The sequence below is a fragment of the Chaetodon auriga genome, chromosome 20, assembly GCF_051107435.1.
Source record: "Chaetodon auriga isolate fChaAug3 chromosome 20, fChaAug3.hap1, whole genome shotgun sequence".
Taxonomy (NCBI): domain Eukaryota; kingdom Metazoa; phylum Chordata; class Actinopteri; order Chaetodontiformes; family Chaetodontidae; genus Chaetodon; species Chaetodon auriga.
This window is the reverse complement of record NC_135093.1, coordinates 5,950,920-5,972,876: the sequence shown is the minus strand read 5'-3', so window position 1 is coordinate 5,972,876 and position 21,957 is coordinate 5,950,920. Positions and strand designations below refer to the sequence as shown.

Here is a 21,957-nt window from a genome sequence, read left to right as displayed (position 1 = left end):
AACATGAACACACAAGCACCCAAAACACGTGCTCTGCCATTTTAGTGCAAGTTTTTGAGTGTCATTGATGTATTCAGCGTGTGTGTGTGTGTGTGTGTGTGTGTGTGTGTGTGTGTGTGTGTGTGTGTACCTGTCTTTCCAGCCAGCAGACTGGCCTGGTAAAGGGAGTCTAGCTCAGACAGCTCAGCCTCTTCCCGGTCACAGCAGGGATCACTGTGTTGCCCTGGGGCATGCTGGGAGCTGTAGTGCCCTGGAGAAGACTGGCAACTGTAGCTGTAGCACTGACTGGACGCCTGCGGCCTGATGGGAACGCAGCGGTCTGGGGGTGTGTCATATGGTGTCACCACGGCGTCGGGCCGGTCCAAACTCCAGGAGGACCAATGACGGGTGCCGCTGTCGGCGGCAGCCCCGTGTCTCGGCCAATGCTGATCAGCGCCGGTGGGGGAGTGGGAATGGGGGGGCTGCCAGAGCGGCGTGAGAGGTTTCCTTTGCCCAGAGGCTTCCAGAGGGGAAGATGGGGGAGGAGTAGAGGACGCAGGAGGAGGGGGTGTGTGTGTAGGTTCAAGGTGTGTGGAGTGTGCGGTTTGTGTGGTGTGTGTATCCCAGAGACGCAGAGGAAGCGAGGGCAGAGAGATGGCTAAGTGCTTCCCCAGGGGTCTGACGCTCACCCCCCCTGCCTGCAGCAACTCACACAGCCTCACCCCCGTCCCCTCCCTCCCATCCTCGCCATCCTCCCCTCGCCTCCCGATGCACCCACCCTCCCCTTCTTCCCCTTGGCTGGACGGGGCGCAAGGGTGAGGGATGCTGAGGGTGAGCGGGGGTCGAGGGGGAGCAGGCCGATAGGGTGGAGGGGGCGGGTCCGGGCCCAGAGCAGCGTCCTGGTTGGGCGTTGCCTGGTCCTCTTCCTCCTCCTGATTGGGCGTCAGCAGTACTTGGACCGGGCCAGGCTGTTCACTGGAGGACACAAGAGAGGGAGGGTGTCACTCAGCCAGCAGCACGAAAAAAACAAAAAAACCCAGAGCTGCTCTGACGTCAGGTGAGTTACTGCATAGAGGGAAGGTCACAACAGCATACCAGGATAAACAAGCAGAAAACACACACACACACACACACACACACAAGCTCACTTCCATACAGAACAAACAGCTATGAACACACAAAGATGCAGCCTTGTGCAAGCATCGCTTTGTGTATGGGATTTCACAGCCATGCTGCTTATGAGTCAGGCACAAGCTCAGCTCCACCGACTGACCGAACGCTGCAGACTCACCAAAACTTCCTGATCGTCTTCGGCCCAAACAACCAAAGATTTGACTTTGATCTGATTATCACAGCAGCAGTTTACCCTCTGCTGCACCGCCGCAGTTTATCAGCCCTGAAAATAAATGTGGCCTCAACAGTCTGGAGTAATTCAGCCTCAGCGGGCCACTATATTACTTTATTGATTTACATACGTTGATACGTGGAGGATATGATATATGTTGAACATTAGTGGGTCCTCTCTGCAGAGACATGGTACACACTCTGCACTCTATCAGTGTGGCAGTGTGTGTACTAAACTAGTGTGTGTGTGTGTTGGTATGTGTGAACAGCAAGTCTGTAAATTTGTGTGTCTATTTTTAAAGACAGCGTGTGCGCAAAACCTGTATGTGTCTACGTGAGCGCCAGCCCCCATCCCCCACATTAACTCTCCCGTCTCTTTTCAGCCTTAGTAATTACCCAGCAGGCTTTGCAGCAGCAAGCTATAAATCAGAGGCTTGTGTTGATCAATAGGGGAGAGGAGGAAGGTAATAAAAGAGGCTGAGCGCTGAGCTTTACCTCCTCCTCCTCCTCCTCCTTCCCTTCATCCGGCTGTTAACACTTTGGATTTACAATTTATTCATTTTTAAGAAATTTTGCTTTAAGCCGAGCTCTGATGAAGCCGAGACGACTAAACCCAACATTAACATGAATAAGTTAACAAATCTGATCATTGTCTCTTCCTTTGTAATTACCATCAATTCAGCTGGTTCAAGGTGCCGCAGTAGCAAGATCCAAAGGGAGGACGTTTTAGAGTAGATTTTAGGATCTGACCACCTTTAAGGCACACATGGGACTGGATACTGACTATATTTCTAACTCGCTAACTCCGACTGAGCCTGAGTTTAACCTCCTGGAGGATAAAAACCAGAGGAGGCTGGGCCTTTGCAATCCCACATGTTATCTTAAAATCTTTTTAAATAGCTTTTATTCTGTGTCTCTGTGTTTTTATGGCATTAATACTTTCCATTGAATCTGTGTGCTTTTTTGCATTATTTGTTTGGTTAATTTCTATCTATAAAACATCATAAAATAGCGAAAAATGCAAAGTCCAAGTTTACATCTTTAATTTGCTTGTTTTATCTGACCAACAGCCACAAACCCAAAGATATTCAGTTTCCTGAAATCCACTGGATGCTTGGACTCGATTATACTTGTCAACTTATTATCATCATTTAAGTACATTAAACATGATTAGCTCTTTAACTCAGATTCTAGACGAGCTGCCTCCCTTTCCTAAAATATGAAATACGACCTTTGTTCTCCACGGAAACCTGGCTGCTGGAGCTCACAGTCAACCGAACACACCGGGAGGAGACTGACTGCAACACACAAACACGGCAGCAAGGAGCAAAACAAACAAACAGGATACTGAACAGGATCCGCGAGTGCAATCGCACGGCAGCACACAGGACAGAAACACAGTGACGGACTGCAGCTTCACGGCGCTCAGAGGGACAGATCAGCGGCGCACAAAGAGCAGAGGGAAGCCTCGGCAGCACACAGCTACAAAGAGCAGCACAACAACAATGAAGGGAAGCAGTGAAGCACGGAGAAGCAGAGAGCAGCTCTGGCTCTCTCTTTTTATTCTCGATGGCAACACAGAGCCCAGCAAAGCAAGTTTTTTACCGCACTGCAACAAACACACAAACACAAAGGGCAGAAGAAGCTACTGTGTATAGTCAAGTGTGTGCGTTTGAGAACACACGCACATTCAGACACACATACGCATACAGCGGGATGTGAGAGTGCAGGGCTTGGGGTTACAAAAATGGGGGTTCTGGGATTTTGTGCAGCCAGAGCTGAAGACACACACATGAGGGTGTTGAGGTGTTTTTCGGGCAGCCAGCACCCAGAGGACACACACAGAGGAGTCCTGAGGCGGGTTTAAGGACAGCTTGAGCTGAGGACACACACGAAGTGAGGGAGGGAGGAAGGGAGGGAGGGGGTCTGAGGTGGTTTTGAGACAGGCACCGCTGCGGACACATAAGGGGGGACAGTGGTGGTACCTGCGAGGCCCCTGTGGGCGGGCGCTTCCTGTCTCCCGTTCCATTTCCTGTTCCTGCCTGCGTTTGATTGGGCCCCCAGTGCTCCTCATGCACGCAGCTACAGCCAATCCGCTATGAGCGTTAGCCTCATGCAGGGGTCTGAGCACAGCTGAGGATGTTAACAACAGAGCGGGAGATAAAAAGGAGAAAAGACAGAAAGATATAACGACAGAGTGGCAGAGGAAGAAAGAGCGAGGGAAACGGAAACAACAAAGAAGAAGGACGGAGAGTAAAAGATGAAGAAAGAGACAAAATATGAGGATGAAAGAACAGGTGAGACAAAAGGAGAAAATAGAAGCAGAGCAGAAGGAGTGGTTATGAGGGGGCCGGCATGCATTACGCTCCTCTACTGTAAGTCAACGTGGGTGTATTTTATACATGTATAGAGTTGCAAAGTGGGAGGATTTATTTCATCCCCTATTTTCTTTATGTTGGGTGAGTGACAGCTGGAGAACTTACTTGGATTGGTTAAATCATAAGTACAAAATATTAGCGATTGGGTCAGAAAACACATGGCTAAAGCTAAAAAGCTAAAAAGTCAAAGTGACTCCTAAGGAGCATTTCGCTAAAAATTGCGCTTTGTAGAAATCTGATAAAACAGTTTTAGATGAATTTAGTATGTATGTGCTAGTATTTTATTCTTTCACAAAAACTGATGATCACTAACTTACTGTATCTTAAAAACTAAATTATGGAACTTTTGAAAGAGGAAACAGCACTTTTTTTTTTTAAATTTCAGAAGTAATAAAATTTATCCATGCAGCTTACTTGGCCTGGTACGACCAGTAGCTTATGATGGCTAACGTTCGCTAATGTTCGCAAACTTAACATTGAGGTATAACAGACATTACTGAGTCTACTTGAGCTACTCTACTGTTACAGTACCCTTACCATTGACCATTATACTGTTGCTTTGATGGAGTTATTACGTTTAACAAACATCGATGATATCGTTAGAAGAAAACTCTGAAATGAGAAGACTTCATCGTGGGGAAAAGTACATTTAAACCCCGCATCTCCTCCTACTTTGCAACTCTATTGTAAATGCATCAATATGTTAACTTGTCCTGTAGTTAGTAAGTCAAAAAAGTCAAGATTAGATAAGTGAGGAGCAAAGTTGAGGCTACGTTCATGAAGCCACAGACACCAGACAGGGAGAAAAAGACAAAAAGTGTTTCCTTCGCACAGAGCTTTCTATGGTGCGTAGCCTTGTGAACGCACCTTGAATGGTGTTAGTTGGTTATAAAAAAGATGCAGAAGAGGACAACAGAAGAGCAGCCATCACCCATCTTGGCTTGAGTTTACAGACTTTTTGATTGATAGAGACAGAATAAAGGAAAGTTGATGGCAGCTCTGTTGTTGTTGGCTGTAACCGTCCTCTAAAACACTGAGGCAGATTGTCTGGAGTCCGCCTGAAACCATCGATAGGGATGTGGGAACCCAAATTCTGTTACGTAATTGCACTGATAGTGATGCCATCTGTTCATTCGCAAGTCGTCCTTTCACTTCATCAAGGTTGAGTGTACTCACAGGGGTGTGTGTGTGTGTGTATGTGTGTGTGTGTCAGGTACATGAGGCTGGACACACTGAAGCACACACAGTCGGACAGACAGGACACAACATAATAATCTCTGATATAGATTTAGTTAGTGCTGAGCTGGAGGGGAAAACCTGCACACCTGCAGTTCATACAAGGCTCTTTCACAGACACACATTTTCTGAAAGTAGTAACACACACCCACACACACACACACACACACAGAAAAATAGAATTTGTAATTGCATGGACCAAATATATATGAAAACACACACACACACACACACACACACACGCACACACAAGTTTCTCGGAGTCTGATGCCAAGTCTCAGTCAAGTCACAAGTCTGCAAAGTGCAAGTTGTGTCTTAATGTTGACCGTTGAACAGCATGTGAACGCTATTCTGTCGAAGCTAATTAAAGCTAATGCTAATGCACAATGTCTCATTTATTTGTTGATTTTGGATAGAATCTGAATTGTTTGCCTTCATGTCTTCAGTAGGTCAACTCACAACAATCAAGTCAAAGTCTCAAGTCCTGATTGTGACTTAAGTGATTTAGTGCACAAAATATGAAGCGACAGACGGTTAGCTTAGCATAAAGACTGGAAACACTGGGCAAGAGCTAGCCAAACTCTCTTAGCCTGTATGTGGGCACACTGAGGGGCCTTGAGGTAAATGCTAATGTCAGCATACTAACATACTCACAGTGACTTGCTGATGCTAAACAATTATATGATGTTTACCATGTTCACCACCATAGTTTAGTGTGTTGGCATGCTAACATTAGCTAATTAGCTCTAAAACCAAAATGAGGCTGAGGCTGATGGAAATGTTATTGGTTTTAAATGTATTTGGTCTTAAAGTGTTGGACAAATGAAAAATTTGAACCGATACCAGCATGAAGGTCCATGCAAAATCTTCTATGCAATCCATCCAACAGTCTGGAGCACACTGGTGGACCGAGATTGCTGCATGGAGCCATACAGGCAGCATGGCTGACAAAGAATCTGAAAAACTAACGCATAGGCTGGGATATGCCAACTTTTAGTCCTTAGTATGAGTCAAGTTCCAAAAACAATGGATCCTATACTTCCCATAAAACACCTCTAAGAGTCTTTTGTTAGACCCTTTATTGCTTGTACAGTATTAGCCTAGATCTTTCAAAACTCCATGCTCCCAGTTTATCATGTAAATTTGTATTCTAGAAGCGCGAAATGAGCTTACTCAGCTCATTACGGCAGAATTGACAAAGCTCCTCCAGAGCCACAGAAGACTGTGCAGCCTCAGGAACTCCGTGACTAGTAATTCCACTTTTCATGTGAAATCGGTGGCGTGGCCCTTTAAATATGACCTGAGTCCAAGTCTGAAGTCAACATCTCACAATCTCGCACACATATTTAGATACACTGGTACATACATAACTATTTATATGCATGTATATATTTACATGTACATAAACATATACACACACACACACACACACACACACACACACACACTCATAATGTATTTCTGTACTATGAAACACACACACACACACATTGTGAATTCCCTCAAGTGTGGTCGGGACATCGGAGCCCTGAACTTGGACTGGGATTGAGATTTTGAATGGGAATCAACCTGAGAGAGTTTTCCACTCAGTGCCGGTCAGTAAACATCTCATGGGAGTTTCCAAGTTGGTAAAAACTGACCTGACAGGGATTTGTTTGATGAGCTACACTGAACTCAACGGGAGCTCAGCTGGAAATGAGACACACACACAGACACACACTTATTCTGACATATAACACTCATGGATGACACACAAAAACCCAGTATGTACAGTATGAGTTATAGTAATACGCACTAGACAAATAAAAATACTGATGGGGGGAGACAGATGGAGAGACAGACGAACAGATGGGAATGAGGACAAAGAGGAGGTCAGACAGAACCACGGACGTACAAGTCACTGTGACTGCTCAACTAGACAACAGGTGATAATGCGACCTTAAAGCTGCACCGGGCAAAATGTGAACATAAAAATACACTGAAATGACGCAGAGCGTAAAACCAGCGTCACATTCCTCCAATTGAAATGCCAGGATTACCTGAGAAGTCAGTGTTGGCTCTTTGATATCTGCGGTTTGATGCAGGCAAAGTTGCCAGGTGCAGCTTTAAATGCAGTTTGACCTTCTTCTTAAAGGGCCAGTTCACACAAATTCACAAAAAACATTTATTCTCAATCATGATTCTGGGGTTTAGCCATGCAGATAGAGATTTGGAGCGTGCTGTGAATTTTGATAAAAGAAACAGTCCCTGTAAAGGAGTGTGCGTATGGAAGCGGAGACAAATATCTTAAAATTTGCTAGGTACCACTAGAGGTAAGTGATGCAATATGTTTTCTGTGAATTGGGTGAACTGACTTCTTCTGTTCTGCTTCAAAACTTCAAACCTCCCAAATGTTTTTCCTCCACCCTCCCACTTCCTGTCTTTCTCTTCACCCCTCTTTCTTCCATACCCTGGTGTTGGAGCTGGTCCAGGTCCATGAATTTGCTGGGTTTGGGGTTGAATCCCATGGCCGCCTCCCGCTCCGCCTCCCTCCGCTTCAGCTGCTCCTGCTGGCGGGCTCTCCTCGCCACCTCCTCCTGCAGCTCGTCCAGCTCACTGCGCCCTGAGCCTGAATCCGCGCAAATGAAATCATCAATCAAATCATACGCATCGTACAGTAGTTACAGTAAAAGCAAATACCTGCACAAATACACACCTGCGTTGGTGCCGCCGCCCCAGCTGGGGGAGGGCAGCTCCTGCAGAATGGCACCACTGCTCTTTGACTTGGGCACCGAACGCCATGACGGTCCTGACATCAGCACCCGTTTCTGTTGCCCCACCTCCCTGTTGAGAGGAAGAAGAAAAAAAAACACACAGAGAAAGAAGCAAGAAAAAAGAGACAAAAGGGGAAAATGTTGAAAGCGCAGATCATATGTCTCCAGACAAATACGTCCACGGATTGATCTGTTCTACTACTGCTGGACGATTTTGTCGTAGTTAATGTCACGTTCGTATTTCATGCTGACAAAGTGAAATTGAACGGAAAAACAAGAGAGACAGAGAGACCAAGAGAGGGAAGGACAATGAACGACGGAGACAGAAAGGGAGAGACAGTAATTGTTATTTGTGAGTTTCCTACCTGTCGGGGCTGCTGCTGTTCCTCTCGCTGCTCTCGTAGCCACTCTCCATCCTCTGAATCAGACGTGGCTGGTGCTCCACCCCTCTCAGAGGTGGAGGGGCAGGGGGACCCATCGTCCGCCCGCTGCCCAGAGACCTAGGCTGCCCGACCAGCCCAAACCCCGCCTCCAACTCCCCAACCTCCCTCCCTTCCACCTCCTGCAACCCTAGCTGTGTGGGTGGAGCGGGTCCCGCCAAGGGAAAGGAGTCGTGGGGCTCCGGAGGGAGAGAGGGACCAGGCAGGGTGTTGTAGCCCAGACAGGAGCCTCTCGGTCGGGTGAAGATGCTGTCGATGTTCAGGGCCTCTCTCCTGGGCCTCCAGGTTGGCCTGTAACGGCCTCCAGAAGAACTAGAGAGCAAGAGAGGAAGATGTTGAACAGGATGTAACACAAATTACCTGACTGCTAAAAACTACTCAAAAAGTTGCAAATGTGTCTCCTTTAAAGAAAGTAGAATGACTCTTTTTAGAGGGTAGTAATGTAAAAATACACGACCTACAAAACGAATTAAATACAGCTCAGTCACGACACTCACACAGAGCTTTTAACCATTTATTGCGCCAACAATGCAAATTTTAGTTCTGCAGTGTGGTTCACACACTGAGATATGATCAGCAGCTACTCTCAACCCTTAAACGAACATTTTATTTGACCTTTATTTAATTCATGATAGCAGGACTAATACTCTTGTTCAAATAGCAATGAATTTACTTGAATACTGAACTTAAGATCTTAATTTTGAGAACTTTCACTCCACTACATTTCTGATAGAAATATTGTTCTTTCTAATTCGCTACAATTACTTAAGTTACTTAATTTAAGCTTATAAAGTAAAATACATTATTACAGCTTAAAAGGCAGGATGTCTAAAGTCAGTGTGTCCATGTGTATCAGCGGCGCAGTACCTGGACTTGCTCTCACTGCTGGTGCTTTCATCCTCCCAGTGGGGCCCACCAGCTCCTCCCTCACAGCCCCCGACTCCTGACGAAGAGGAGGACGACAGGGGACGAGAAGAGGAGGAAGAGGAGGTGAGCGGCCGGCGGGAGGAAAGGAGGAAGACGGCGGTCTCCTTGTACTCCGGCAGAGGAGGAGAGGGAGGACGGGGAGGACCCTCCACCGCTGACTCTGAAGGTGGGAAGAAGAGGGACAGAGAGCAAATCCAATAACATTTTGTTTTTCATCCCACAGGGGGCAATTAAGCAGGCAGCAGTGCAAGTAAATATGAGAGTCTGCAGAACTCACTTCACTTGCTCTGAAACTTGAAAACTGACCTTTGTTTGCTCTTACAGGATTTGTACCTACAACAAGTACCGCAGCTCAGTACTTTCCCTGAAAACACTGCGGTCACTTGAGTATTTGCAGTTGTTTGGAGCTGTCAAGGTGCAACTTTACTTTGAGAGTACAGATAACTTTGCGCTTGGACCCAAATGCAGTATTACCTCCGGCGTCAGCACCGTGCGGCGGTGTGCCGATGTCGTAATTACAGACCACTGTGGTCTGGGATTCGCTGGAGAGGTGGCTGCCCGTGGACTGGTGGAGCGATCTGCTACGAGAGGCACGGTGACTCGAGCTGTCCGTCGAAGAGTCGGTGCGAGTGTCGCTGGATATGGATGGCTCGCGACCTGAGAGACAGCAAGATGACCTTTCATTTAATGCTTCATCTTCATATGTTTACAGTCAAGTAAGTTCAAGCGCTGCAGTGTGCCCAAGCAGAAGTTGGATTAGAGGGTTGAAGGTCAGAGCTTTAAAGCTGTAAACTCGCACGCTCCTGATGATAAACACAGTAATCTGATATAATCTGTAGCAGAGTCATCTTTGCTGTACCGGAGTCTTCACTGTCGTAACCAGCCTTGCTGCTGCAGTGCTGGAGCTCCAGCTGCGGGTTGGAGCTGGTACAGGGGTTGGGGCTCTCCTGCAGTATCACCGGCGTCCCACGGGGGTCAGCGTAGAGCAGCAGCAGGGGCTGATAGTGGCCTTTGATACAGCGAGACACCACGTCCTTCCACTTAGGGCCGATCTGGAGGTGCAGCAGGGCAGCACACACACATAAAGACACACATAAACATACATATAACCCCCGGACACACACACACACACACACACACACAAAGAGACAGTAAATCTATCCGTTTTGAGATATAACATTACGCATATTCCACCAAACGTGGAAGGTCAAACACACATTGTGCTGCTGTGTGCCCTTATTGATATCATATTATCACACTTTTTCATTTGCTCAATAATCTAATCTGACTGTCAGTGTGCACTGTGACTGATAGAGGTGTCAAGGACGTGTAGATTCACTTTATATCACAATTTGACACAAACAAACCCAGCTTCCCTCGGTTCAGCCACGGGAAGATTTATATCATTTTCCAGCCTTATGGAACATAACTCACGCCTGAATTGTGAAGTATTACAGCATAAGACCCGCTTTAGCGCTTAAACCTGCACTAAGATGGAGACAAAGACAGGGATTAAACCTCAAACACATAATCAATCTCAAGCCGCCCCCGCTGACCATGCAGCACTTAAACTAACATACAGCACAGTTCTTGTCATTGCTGCTCTCACCGGCACAACTGGAGATGCAGCAGATACTGTACAGCACCCCCCCTCCCCGTGTTGCAGCATGCAGACTCCAAACTGTGTCTCACCTCTTTGACGTGGGCGTCGTCGAAGTACATCCACTTGCGTATCTTGGTCTGGAAGAAGAAGGTGGAGTAGTGCTTGCCGTAGTAGCACACCATGCCCACCAAGTAGAGCTCCGCCTGGCGAGCCCTCTCCTCTGTCACACGGTAGAACAACTACAGAGAGAGAGAGAGAGAGAGAGAGAGAGAGAGGAGGGAGGGAGGGAGGGAGGAGGAGGAGACAGGGAGGGAGGGAGAGATGCAGGGAAGAGAGGGAGAGGTGTGCAGTAGAAGGGGTTGAGATAGAGATAGAGGAGTAAATGTGAATACAAGCACATTTTTGCTCACCTAGTATACTATGCTGTATGCAGTAATCCTTCACATGCTGCCTTTACTCCTCATTTCCCTTTCACTGTGTGCTACACATGCAGCTTTTCATGCAGATATGATGCAAGATCTCCCACTGATGTCCCAGTAAGGTCAAAAAACACTGCTGCACGTTTCATATGCACAGATAAACGTGCTGTAAGTGCTGAAGCTGTTGGTTTAGGAATGTTAATATAACCTTCATTCTATCTTTACCTTCTGCTGCATGTGGTTCAATACGGTAAAATGACAAATTATCCAGCCATGCAGCTAACAATTGCTTTCATTATTGATTACTTAAGTATGCAAAATGTCACTAGTTTCCACAACCCAAAGCAGCATCATTAAATTGCTTCTTTTGTCCGACCAACAGCCCGAAACTAAAAGATATTCAATTTACGAAGATAAAAAGAAACAAAAGAAAAACAGCAAATCCTCATATTTGAAAAGTTGGAACCAGCAAGTGTGCAGCATTTATGCTTGATAAATAAAAATCAATCAAAACTGTTATTGTTATATTGTACTGGACTAATTGCTTCAGCACTGAAATAATCTGGTCTGTGGAGAGAAAGAGCACAAAAGACTAACAGGGAAGCAGAAAAGAGAGAAAACAGATGCAGAAGTCAGACAAAGAGAGAGAGTGAGAGCAGTGGCAGAGGAGGAGGGATACAGGAGGCAGATGGATTCACTTCTCCTGATCTGAATGACTAAACAAAAGCAGAAAATGCCATAGATTATGCCTCCGATTCCTATCTAACAACTAGCTTCATCTGAGCAAAGCGGGATGAAAACGAGAGAGACAGCAGCAGGCGGAGACAGAAGATAGAAGATAGAGGAAAGAATTTGACTCACTATAACACAGTCATATTCGCTGATCCATTATTCATAGATATCACTTCTGAATGCGGCTGGAGATGTTACAGTGGCATTAAAATGCATCAACATTACTCAGTCATGACACGGAGTATCAGAGGCCAAACACGTGTGTGTGTGTGCGAGGTGTGAAAGCTGCAGCGGGAGACCGAGGAGCGTTATATGAGAGTAATGGAGGTCAGCTCGAGCGTGTCGTGTGTGCTGTAATTTGTTGTTTTTCCACTGAGAGTTGGAACGGGATTGGTGGAGTTCATTGGGCGTTCGGGTGTGCACATTCGTATGTTGTATTTGTGTCATTAAGTGTGTATTTGTGTGTTGCAGATGTGCTTTTACACGTGTGTGTCTTTAGGATTATATGTGTGTTCTTGCACGTGTTCATCGCACATCAGTGTGAGTGTGTGTATGAACAGGCCTCTGGGGATTTGTACCTCCGACCTGGAGGTTGAAGACCCGCTCCAACGAAAATCAAGTTTTAGCCTGGTCAACATGTCCATACGGTGTTTGCTATGAGACATATCATGAGCGAAATGAGCAGCCGACACCACACTTAAGCATTTCCACCTTGTAACTGCAGTGGACCAATGACAGCCATGGTTTCATACGAATCATACCTAAGGAACCAATCCCATCAACGTGCAGCTATGGTGAAACGAGGGGCAGCTACATATCTGCATTTTGCAAGCTAAGTTTCATTATTTTACAAAACGATGAGAGACGTGCTTTCACAAAGTTGCAGAAGGAGAAATGTTGTGCCTTCACCAAAAGATCCGAAAATCTAAGCACCAAACTGAAGCCTGCAGTAGCCTTTTTCCAGAGCACTGCTTTCAAAACCGTACAAGAAAACAGACGAATCTTATCAAAACTTATACTGAAACCTGATACTGTCCAAACAAATCTGCATGCTAGTTCATGTTAGCCAACACTAACCTGCCATATTACATGATGATTCATGTCCAACACCGACAGGACGGTTTATATAAGCTGCTAGTACAGTGTTAGCTAGATATAGTTAGACACATGTGCAACGTGGGACACGTTTTCCTTCAGGGCTTTCTGCCAGACAGTTGTAAAGTTGTATGTGCGTGTTTGATGAGGAGAGCCGAAGGTGAACAGGTGTGCTCGGCCATTTTAAGGCATAAAGGGAGTTTAGTGGTTCAATCAATACCACAAGAAGAACTCCTGGTACCTGTTTGCTTTGGCAAATTTCAATTAAAACAGAAAGTGAAGTCTGAACTCTAATAACCAAACATATAGCCTCAGAGCAGTAAAACAATCAAACATCACTTATTTCACATTTCTGCTTCTTAGCGGTCTTTAATGTCACAGCTCGACAAAAGAGGCGAGTCCATGAGTGAGTGGAGGGGACGGGGGGAGTTCAGACATGTCTGTAATACCAGCAGAACAGACAGGAGCGAATGTAGAGCCTACAGCTTAAAAATGACTTCAGCAGAGCGCTTTGTGGCGACTTTTATGGATGTGGATTAAACTGAGTCACGATGACGCCCTGCCGTGCTTGTAAATTTTCATGGCTGTAATTTTTTCTGCCCCCACAAAGTAATTTAACAAAATCACAAAGATTTCAGTTTCTGCTGCAGTGGACGTGGATTTATCTCAGAATATGGAAAATAAACTCCAGGAGGAGACCTCTTTTTTTTTTTTTTTTTTTTTTTTTTTCAGAAAGAGATTGCACCAAGTTACAGAAGCCAGTGGAACAGAGGCGACACAGGAAGTGACTTCAGCTCTCTGTAGGTGGAAGGTTCAGCCGTGGGCCAAGGGATCTGAAGGGATTTCGTTTTTTGGGATCAGCATTCATTTGAAGATCCAGTAATCTACTGTATTAAACCTTTTGGCTCTCTGGACACAAAACACTTTTAAAGCAACCATCCTCAAGCATGTTTGGTATCACTCTCATGTCAGATGAGTAGCCAAACTTGTCTTGAAAATAAAATTGGAAGTTGTGACTGCTGAGCCCTCAAATGAGGTCGTGGTCAAAGTCCACTTGCAGTCCACTCGTACACATTTACATCAGCTCCAAGTTCAAAAGCTGGTGTTTTTAAAAATGTCGTCGCCAAATCTCTCAGATCACATTTTGTCTACTCTGTCCTTGATACTAGCATGACAACGAAATTCAGAAATCCACAAAATCATTAAACACCCTTTAAAACAAGGCAGCGACACATCACGCGGTCTCCAGTGCTCGACTTCCCCTGCTGAAAGTAAGTGTTTAGCAAGAGTAAGCCGTAAGCCTTGAAATGAGGGGATTGAAAGACGCACTGGGATCTGGTTCAAGAGGTTAAAGGATTTCTTAACCTTTCAAGAAAGGGTCAACTAGTAGACTGGTCCATGTCAATTGAATGTGACGTCAGCGGGACTCATTTTCCCCCAAAAACCGAAACACAGTGTCAGGCTGAATGCAAGTACTCAAACAGAATGGGCACTTATGGGGTTTTTAATTCGTTTTCTCATGAATTATTATTTAATTATTTAAATGGAAACTGGAGTCCAGACAGCCAAAGTGGTGCATGCTAACACGCTCACTATGATAATGCTAACATGCTGATGTTTGATTGAACACTGCTTCCATCATAGATTAGCATTATTAGCATGTGAGCAAATAATAAACTACCATTTGTTTAATGGTAGTTTTGCAGGTATTTTGTCGTAAACCATCTTTATTTAATACAGAAAAAAATCTGCCTGATGAAAAGTCCAGAGGATCACTGAAGTCAGCAGGATTCATCCTCTGGAAACCATGAATGTTTGCACCAAATTTCATGGCAGTCCATCCAACATTTGTCCAAATATTTCCGTCTGGACCAAATCCACTGTGTATTTTTCCTTTTTTTCTGTAACATGTTTTTATTGTTGAAGCCTCAAAGGAGCCTCATGAGGCTCTGTGGGCGCAGTCGCCACCACAAACATTTCTGGTTGGTTGTTTCTGACTATTGATGGCCATCTCACTGTTGCTAGCACCTCTGGGTCATTGGCAGACGCTGCACACAAAAACCTCTTTTCACTGACAAATTAAGAGCTTTGTGTTTGTATTTATGTCAGTGTTTGGGCGGACGTGCTTGGCTGCTCACATAGGCAGACATAACATATGTTAATGTGGTATAATGACCGTGTAATGTGTGTGTGTGTGTGTGTGTGATCCCCTTACATCTCCCAGACGCAGGCAGGTCCCCAGGCTGTGTATGACGTCCTCCGCGAGGTCAGAGTGGTCTGAATCCCACACCAGCCCGATGGACACAATCTCCGGTGAGTTCATCAGCACCCGGCGGATACGCAGCACCTCCCCACAGTTACTCTGTAATGAGGGGAGGGAGGGGAGGTTAAAAAAAAAAAGCAGAGCGTGTGATCAAACAGGTTTATTCATCCAGTGTTATGAGGCAGTGTGACAGCGGCGTACGTCGCTAAAACCATCCCTTTGTTTGGCAGCGATGAACACGCGCACGCACGCAGATCCGCACGCAGATGAAGTGAACGGCAGCACAACGAGAGAGCAGATAAAAGGCAGGAGAAAGAGAAGATGAAAGGATCGTAAGAGAGAACGACAGAGGAAGAAGCGCTGTGCTGAGTTGTATTTGTCCCCTGGGCCTTCTGCTGAGTTCAGAACCGTGTGTTCTGAATCCTTCCTTTGAGTCATGACCCACCGCGGAGCTGGTGCACACACGCACACACACACACACACACACACACACGCACACACACGAGCATGCACGCAGTGCTGGCAGAGCGGGCTCGGAAACAGCCTGAGAACACCCTGGCAACCAGACACTTTGCCAAACACAACACTCGCACACACACATATGCACAAACACACACAGAACTCTCCCTTTGTGGGCGGCGGGCTGTCTTGCGCTGGCACCAGAGATGGCAGGAAGGTATTTTGCCAGGGTCTGCTTCTCAATTCTCAGAAAGGGACACAAACACAAGCCAGGGAGCAGCAGCCAAACAGCACAGCAACTGAGACACGGGCTATCTGTTAGCTTAGGACACATCGACGGGACACACAGCCTCCGTTAGCTCTCTGCGCTGTGTCTCCGCTGAGAACAGCCGGTGACAACATCATTCATCAAATGATCGCGCAAACAGATTCGCTCTGCTTCATAATACAACATTGATCTCGCAGTTTCATCTCTGAATTTCAGATGCAAAGATTTCTTTCCTTTCTTTCTCTCTCTCTTTTTTTTTTTTTGCTGTGGCTATGCAGGCCTTTCCAAGAGAGAGTGAGTTATATAACAGTGCTGCTGGTCAAAGGATACTGTAGGTTTGCAGAATGCTGATCATGGCATTCTTCAGAGCAAAATGAAACAACTTTAGGAAAATGTTTGTGCTTATGCTTCCTCACGACTCACACAGCAAGAGACAATCCTCCTTTTATCAGTGTAGTGACAGCTAAAGAGGCAGACTGAGCAGTGAAACCACCATGCAGAGGTGCAAAGTTAAGCCTCCTACATGCGTAGTTTCTGGTAAATTTCTGGGTTATCCTCTCAGGCTCCGCTGGTGATTCTCACCCTTCACACATGCAGCTACATTCAGGAACATTTCCTTCTTGCGCCTTTTCACACATGCCACGGCAAAGCCGGAACAGATGGGGCGAGGGACAGCCCAGCAGATGGAGGTAATGCAACACTTAAGGATGCCAACCGCCATAAAACCCAACAGAAGAAGAAGAAGAAGAAGATGGGGCCAGGGCGGATGTGCGCGTATGTGAGCTCCCTTATTTCCAAATCTGTCCTGGTTCCAGAAAAAAAAGCTTGTCTGCAAATAAAAGAACTTGTAGTGCTGGTTAGCCAAAGCATTGGCCAAGCAACTGTAAACAGGTCGTAAAATGGTTGCAGTGATGCATTTGTGGCTCCTGCATGCTCATGGAGTGTCACCAGTGTGGCTTTTTGTTGCATTTGAGAGGAGAACATCCTGCTTTTTGCTCCTCTGCATTTGTTTGAAAGCTACATGCCGCATTCGCTTGGATTCAGGCAGACAGCAGACCGCCTTCTGAGGGGCACGGGAAAAACAAACGGCAGGACGTCAAAACTAAATATGCATGATTTTATGGTGGTGACGTCACATTGTTTACAAAAGAATGGAATAAAATATGTCAAATAAAATAACTGTCTGTCATTTTACTGTATGTCATACATGTAGCTATCAAATACAGCTTTCTCTTAATATTGCACTGCAAATTTAAACTTTAATTCCCTCCAAAATGTAAAGTCATTCTTTCATTTCCAACATGGGTTCTTATTTATTGTAATATCGAGCTCATATATCACTGTTCATCCACTAAATAAAATCCGGTTTGCTGTCTGCAGTCTGCCAGAATCCATGTGAACACATTGATAGTTAGTAGATCCTTTGCAGGTTTTACATACAAAACATGTTGTGAGTTTATCAAATATGATGCCACATTTCACATGAATACTTCTGTACTCATACTGCTATACCACACCTGGAAACCTGGCATTTAAAGGTAAGCCCATATTGCTAAATCCTGGTTGGTGACATCACTTTTTCCAACAAAGCCAACTTCAAACCAGCAAGGAGAACACAAAAAATTCTCTCATGCAGTTTCCACTTGCAGTACGGAGCTGGCACAGAAAATACGTTTTCATTGCCTTTAAGTCAGATATTGGTATTTTTACACTTTCATGACGCTATTTTTGAAGTGATAAGAACTGAAAACTTCCTTCCACCACAGCATCTATATATTCAAACATTTCAGTCTCCTCTGTCAACTCTTTGGCACCAAGCAAACATCCTCACACTCTCCTATCATCAATCTGGCACCTACAGTATCTCCCAGCAGCCGTCCAAAGACCATCACTTTGTTTGAGCAAAGCCCAGTGTGGTATTAACAAAAGATCAGCGCCGCAAGTGATGGAAGATAAACAGAGGCAGGTCTGTGTGACTCCCGCAGGACTGCGCACACAACGTCAGCATTTGGGCCATGAATAAGCTAACGGTGTGCGCGAGTGTAGCTGCAGAGGTGGAGGTTGTGGCGGCGCTGCTGTGAGACGAGAGGGCCAGCTGAGGAGGCTCTTTGTGGGGATACTTTGGCAGAGAGGGGCAGCTGAGCGGGGCCAAGCTGGAGCTATTCAGCAGGGGCCCTTTCCCATGTGGCAGCACCACACACAAACCTGCAGAACAAAGGCATCACGCTGTCCACCTCTGTCACTCCCTGCACCTCTTCTGGCTTCCTCTGACCGGAATCTCTCTTCTTCAATCACCCAAAACACTTCTTTTTTTTTTTTGTTGTTGTTGTTGTTAGTGTGAGCGCATTGGTTTCAAATGATTTTTTTTCCCCGCACAAAACAAAAGTTCTGTCGTTTCCTGCCGCAAGAAGACGCCGATCACTGCGTCTTACTGTAAAGGAGGTCGATGACGACGACTCAGAAAATGCTTCCGGTAATAGAAAGTGAGGAGAAAAACGGGATGAAGATGCAAATGAGCTGCTGATTATGTAACACAGACCCAGCCAGAAAGAGGAGAGGGAAAAACAAACAAGTGATGATGAAACGACCAAAGCGATTATGCTGCAAATTATATTTTTAACAAGTGAATTCACCCTACTTTTCATTTATTTTACACATAGACCTTTTGATATTAGAAAAAAGAAATGTGGGGATTTTTTTTTTTTCTAGTCTTGAAAAACAAAACCTGTGTGTGTGTGTGTGTGTGTGCGTGTGTGTGTGTGTGTGTGTGTGTGTGTGTGTGTGTGTGTGTGTGTGTGTGCGTGTGTGTTCTCACAGGGCAGTTGCGCAGGTCTCCCATGTTGCTGGCGTTGCGGAGCAGTTCTCCAAACATGTCCGGTGTGGGTTTCTCTCTGCACTCCAGCATCCTCACTGCCTGGTTACTGCAGCATTGGACACACGCAGACACACACACACACACGCACACACACACATACACACACAATAAACGACACACTCGGTGAATGTGCACGCAGTCCAGAGTGAGACCAAACATCGCGTTCGTTCTTGAGACTCTTTGAGTTTGTCTGCTCTGTGGTGCCGTGCAGTAATCTGCAGACAACTGTTTGACTTCCTGCTGCATTTCTGTCTGAAAATCTGTTGAAAATCTTTGAATTATACAGTGTGCTGTTCACTGGCCGTGCGTAGTGCTTAGGCAACCATTCACACACATCCAGGCTGACTTGGAGTCAGTCCCACAAGGTTTTTCCCAACTGCTTTAAAAAAGAAAACAGGAAGAAAAGACGTGAAAGTAAGAACAAATCTAGATTATAGTCATTAAGGCTGTGACAAAGATTCCTAATTCTCAATTCTGGCTGGCAGATTATGATCTTTGACCTTCCTGAAATGGTCGAGCTAAAAGATAACTTCCGTCCAGGGAGCAATAACATCACGGAAATATTATTATTGTTACGGTTATTAAAGGAGAAGTTCATCTACAACGCATAACTTTCATGAAAAAAAGCTTTACTTGTGGAACAAAACTGCACTTTGGAGACAATCTCCTTCAGCGAGGCTTAATGCAGCGACACTTTAATACTGAGCTGCATTTATCCCTTTTAAATACAATTGTCCTCTGAAGGACAAACTCAAATATATGTTATTATTATCTGTGAATACCAAATGAACTCATGCGAGCCCGTCTGCAGCTCGGGACCACGCGTGGGATTATGTGATGCAATGAATCAGCATTGTTTTTTGTTTTTTTTGGTTTTTCTGGTGAAGTATTCCTTTAAGAATAATGATTTTAAAAACCGTCCAAATCCCCCCCCCTCCCCTCGCTCTCACCCCTTCCATTAGCCTGAAATGAACTCAACCTCTTCTCTACTCTCTCCCGCTTGGCTTAACCCCTCGCTCGGCCTCTGCTCTCCAGCGAGGCTACGAAAGCGGGAAAAAAAAAAAAACGACGCACCAGCCAGAAGCACACATGTTTACTTACGTCTGAATTGTGCTTGAACCAGACGTTTGTTTTGTATTTTTGTTGCCCTCTGATTATCTTACTCATGTTGACTTTTGCATATTTGGCGATCTCGACTGTAAACAACAGGCTCCACTCGGGGTAAAAATAGCTTGGCAGCGCTAACAGGCACAAACACAGAGCGGCGGCACCGCTGTGCCCCACAACTACCTTGACACAGTGTGTTTATTTGTACTTTTGCCCCCCATTCATCCCTCTATTTCCTCCGCCGCGTTCCATTTCCAAAAGGGATACGGAGTGATATATCCTCTTATTTCCCCCTCGTTCGCAGTCTTTCCGACCCACTGTTCCACTTATAGATTTATGCCGCCCCCTGGGTCCACTGAATCAAACAGCTGATTGATTACTTCCCCTGTTCCTTATTTCATTGACTGAGAACGTGTGCGAGTTTTATGTAACAGCTCCGAGGACGCGCACACACACCTCTCCTGCGTGTGCATTCACCTGCGCGCTAATGTCTACCTGAACATGCCATCATGCGCAAGCTCACCTGCCCCTTGCATATGCATGAACATACACGTGTGTGTGCATTATGTGTGTGTGCATTATGTGTGTGTGTGCGTGTGTGTGTGCGCTCACAGTTCAGTGTTCAGCGGGGACCCGCGCAGAGAAGAAGAGAACACGCTGTACCTTCCTTTACTGCCACCCAGCCTCAGCTTGCTGCCAGATTTACTGCAGTGTGTGTATGTGCGTGTGCTGAGTGTGTGTGTAGGTGTGTGTCTGGTCTTACCAGAGGGATGTAGTGGAGATGTAATGAACCATCTGAATGAAGGGCAAGGGGTCTGACGTGGCTCCACAGCTGTTACACACACACTGCGAACACAAACACATTTTCAGATTGATCGCAGGGCGTCGTGCTCTTTAAAACGCTGGTGTGAGGCTCATAGACTGTACAAAACACCGACGCCGACTCCGTGACATCACCCACAGGTTTCTGAGGAGCCACTGTGAAGCTCCGGCTGTCCACATCTTGGCACCGCCTGAGTCAGCCGAACTCCTGGCTGATCGAGAAGTGGGCAAAGCGATGGAGCGTGGGTGGAGCTCAGGCGGGCCAAATGAAGCCTGGTTGCTGAGACCTAGCAGCTAGCTGTCACTCAAAGCAGCTTTGCCCATAATTATGCAGAACTTCAAGCCATAATATTATTTACATGAGTGAGTTATATAAAACATCACCTCCTGTGCAGCTGTTATGAACATGGAAATTAGCTTTAGAGGCCAAAACACCTGGCTGTTAACGTGTTTGTTTCCGCTGTAAAGTTGAGCATGTACTATGGGGGTCTATGGGGAGTGACACACATTGGGAGCCAGCCACATATGGCCACACTTTTGGCGCTTCCACCTTCATTTTTCAGCGTTGCCGTTCGGTGTGGACGGTTATTTTTTTAATCCAAGCCACAAAAGTGAACCTTGCAGCAGATCAGGAAGAAGCTCCTACCTGTTCGAACAGCGTCATGGCAAACTTCTGGTGTGGTATACAGTGTTTGGCTGTGCAGATGTCCTCTCTGCTCTCCGCACTGATGTGGAAATGGATACGCATCAGGAGGTTCTCCTGAGAAACACAAGGCAGAGTGGACGTCTATTAATTTGTGTGGGCTGTGTGCTAAGAGGGCATATGTGCTTGTTTATATCGGATACATATGTACAGTGAGTGTGTGTGTGTGTGTGTGTGTGTGTGTGTGTGTGTGTGTGTGAGTGTTTGATCGTTCCTCTCTGTTGGTGCTCTTGTTAATCTGACCGTGGGAGCAGCATCTATATTTCATAAGAAGCCGACGGATTCCCTGACTGAACACATTTACTACCAATCGATCAGACAGCGCCTCTCATGCAAACACACACACACACACACACACACACACACACACACACACACACACACACACACAGTGGAGGTCTTTAAGTCAGGAAGAAAGAGGCAGAGAAAGAGACTGAAAGCGGTGGAGAGGAAGCAACAGGAAGGGCTGATGAGAAGAAGATGATGAGGAAGTGTAAAGACAGAACAAAACTTGTGACTAATGACATTTTTTTTTTCTTAGTTTTCCTCTTTAA

The 21,957-nt window shown here is 45.9% G+C and overlaps 1 protein-coding gene across 5 annotated transcripts in view; it reads right to left on the bottom strand.

The window, feature by feature from the left end:
• usp54b (ubiquitin specific peptidase 54b) overlaps positions 1-21,957 on the bottom strand; it is a 52,315-nt gene that overhangs the window by 4,679 nt on the left and 25,679 nt on the right. For 3 of the 5 annotated variants that reach the window (XR_013079329.1, XM_076760774.1, XM_076760777.1), the window contains 13 exons: positions 21,347-21,460; positions 20,642-20,724; positions 18,712-18,817; positions 15,122-15,268; positions 10,750-10,899; positions 9,917-10,109; positions 9,532-9,714; positions 8,998-9,217; positions 8,056-8,442; positions 7,634-7,760; positions 7,387-7,552; positions 3,309-3,456; positions 131-954 (listed from right to left, as the gene is read on the bottom strand). Coding sequence is in view for 3 of the 5 variants with exons in the window: in XM_076760774.1 (XP_076616889.1) it covers positions 131-954; positions 3,309-3,456; positions 7,387-7,552; positions 7,634-7,760; positions 8,056-8,442; positions 8,998-9,217; positions 9,532-9,714; positions 9,917-10,109; positions 10,750-10,899; positions 15,122-15,268; positions 18,712-18,817; positions 20,642-20,724; positions 21,347-21,460 (2,848 nt within the window). In the remaining 2 variants the exon portion in view is untranslated. Of the gene's footprint in view, positions 1-130; positions 955-3,308; positions 3,457-7,386; positions 7,553-7,632; positions 7,761-8,055; positions 8,443-8,997; positions 9,218-9,531; positions 9,715-9,916; positions 10,110-10,749; positions 10,900-15,121; positions 15,269-18,711; positions 18,818-20,641; positions 20,725-21,346; positions 21,461-21,957 lie in introns of all 5 variants that reach the window. The other 2 variants (XR_013079330.1, XM_076760775.1) reach the window with 1 other exon arrangement.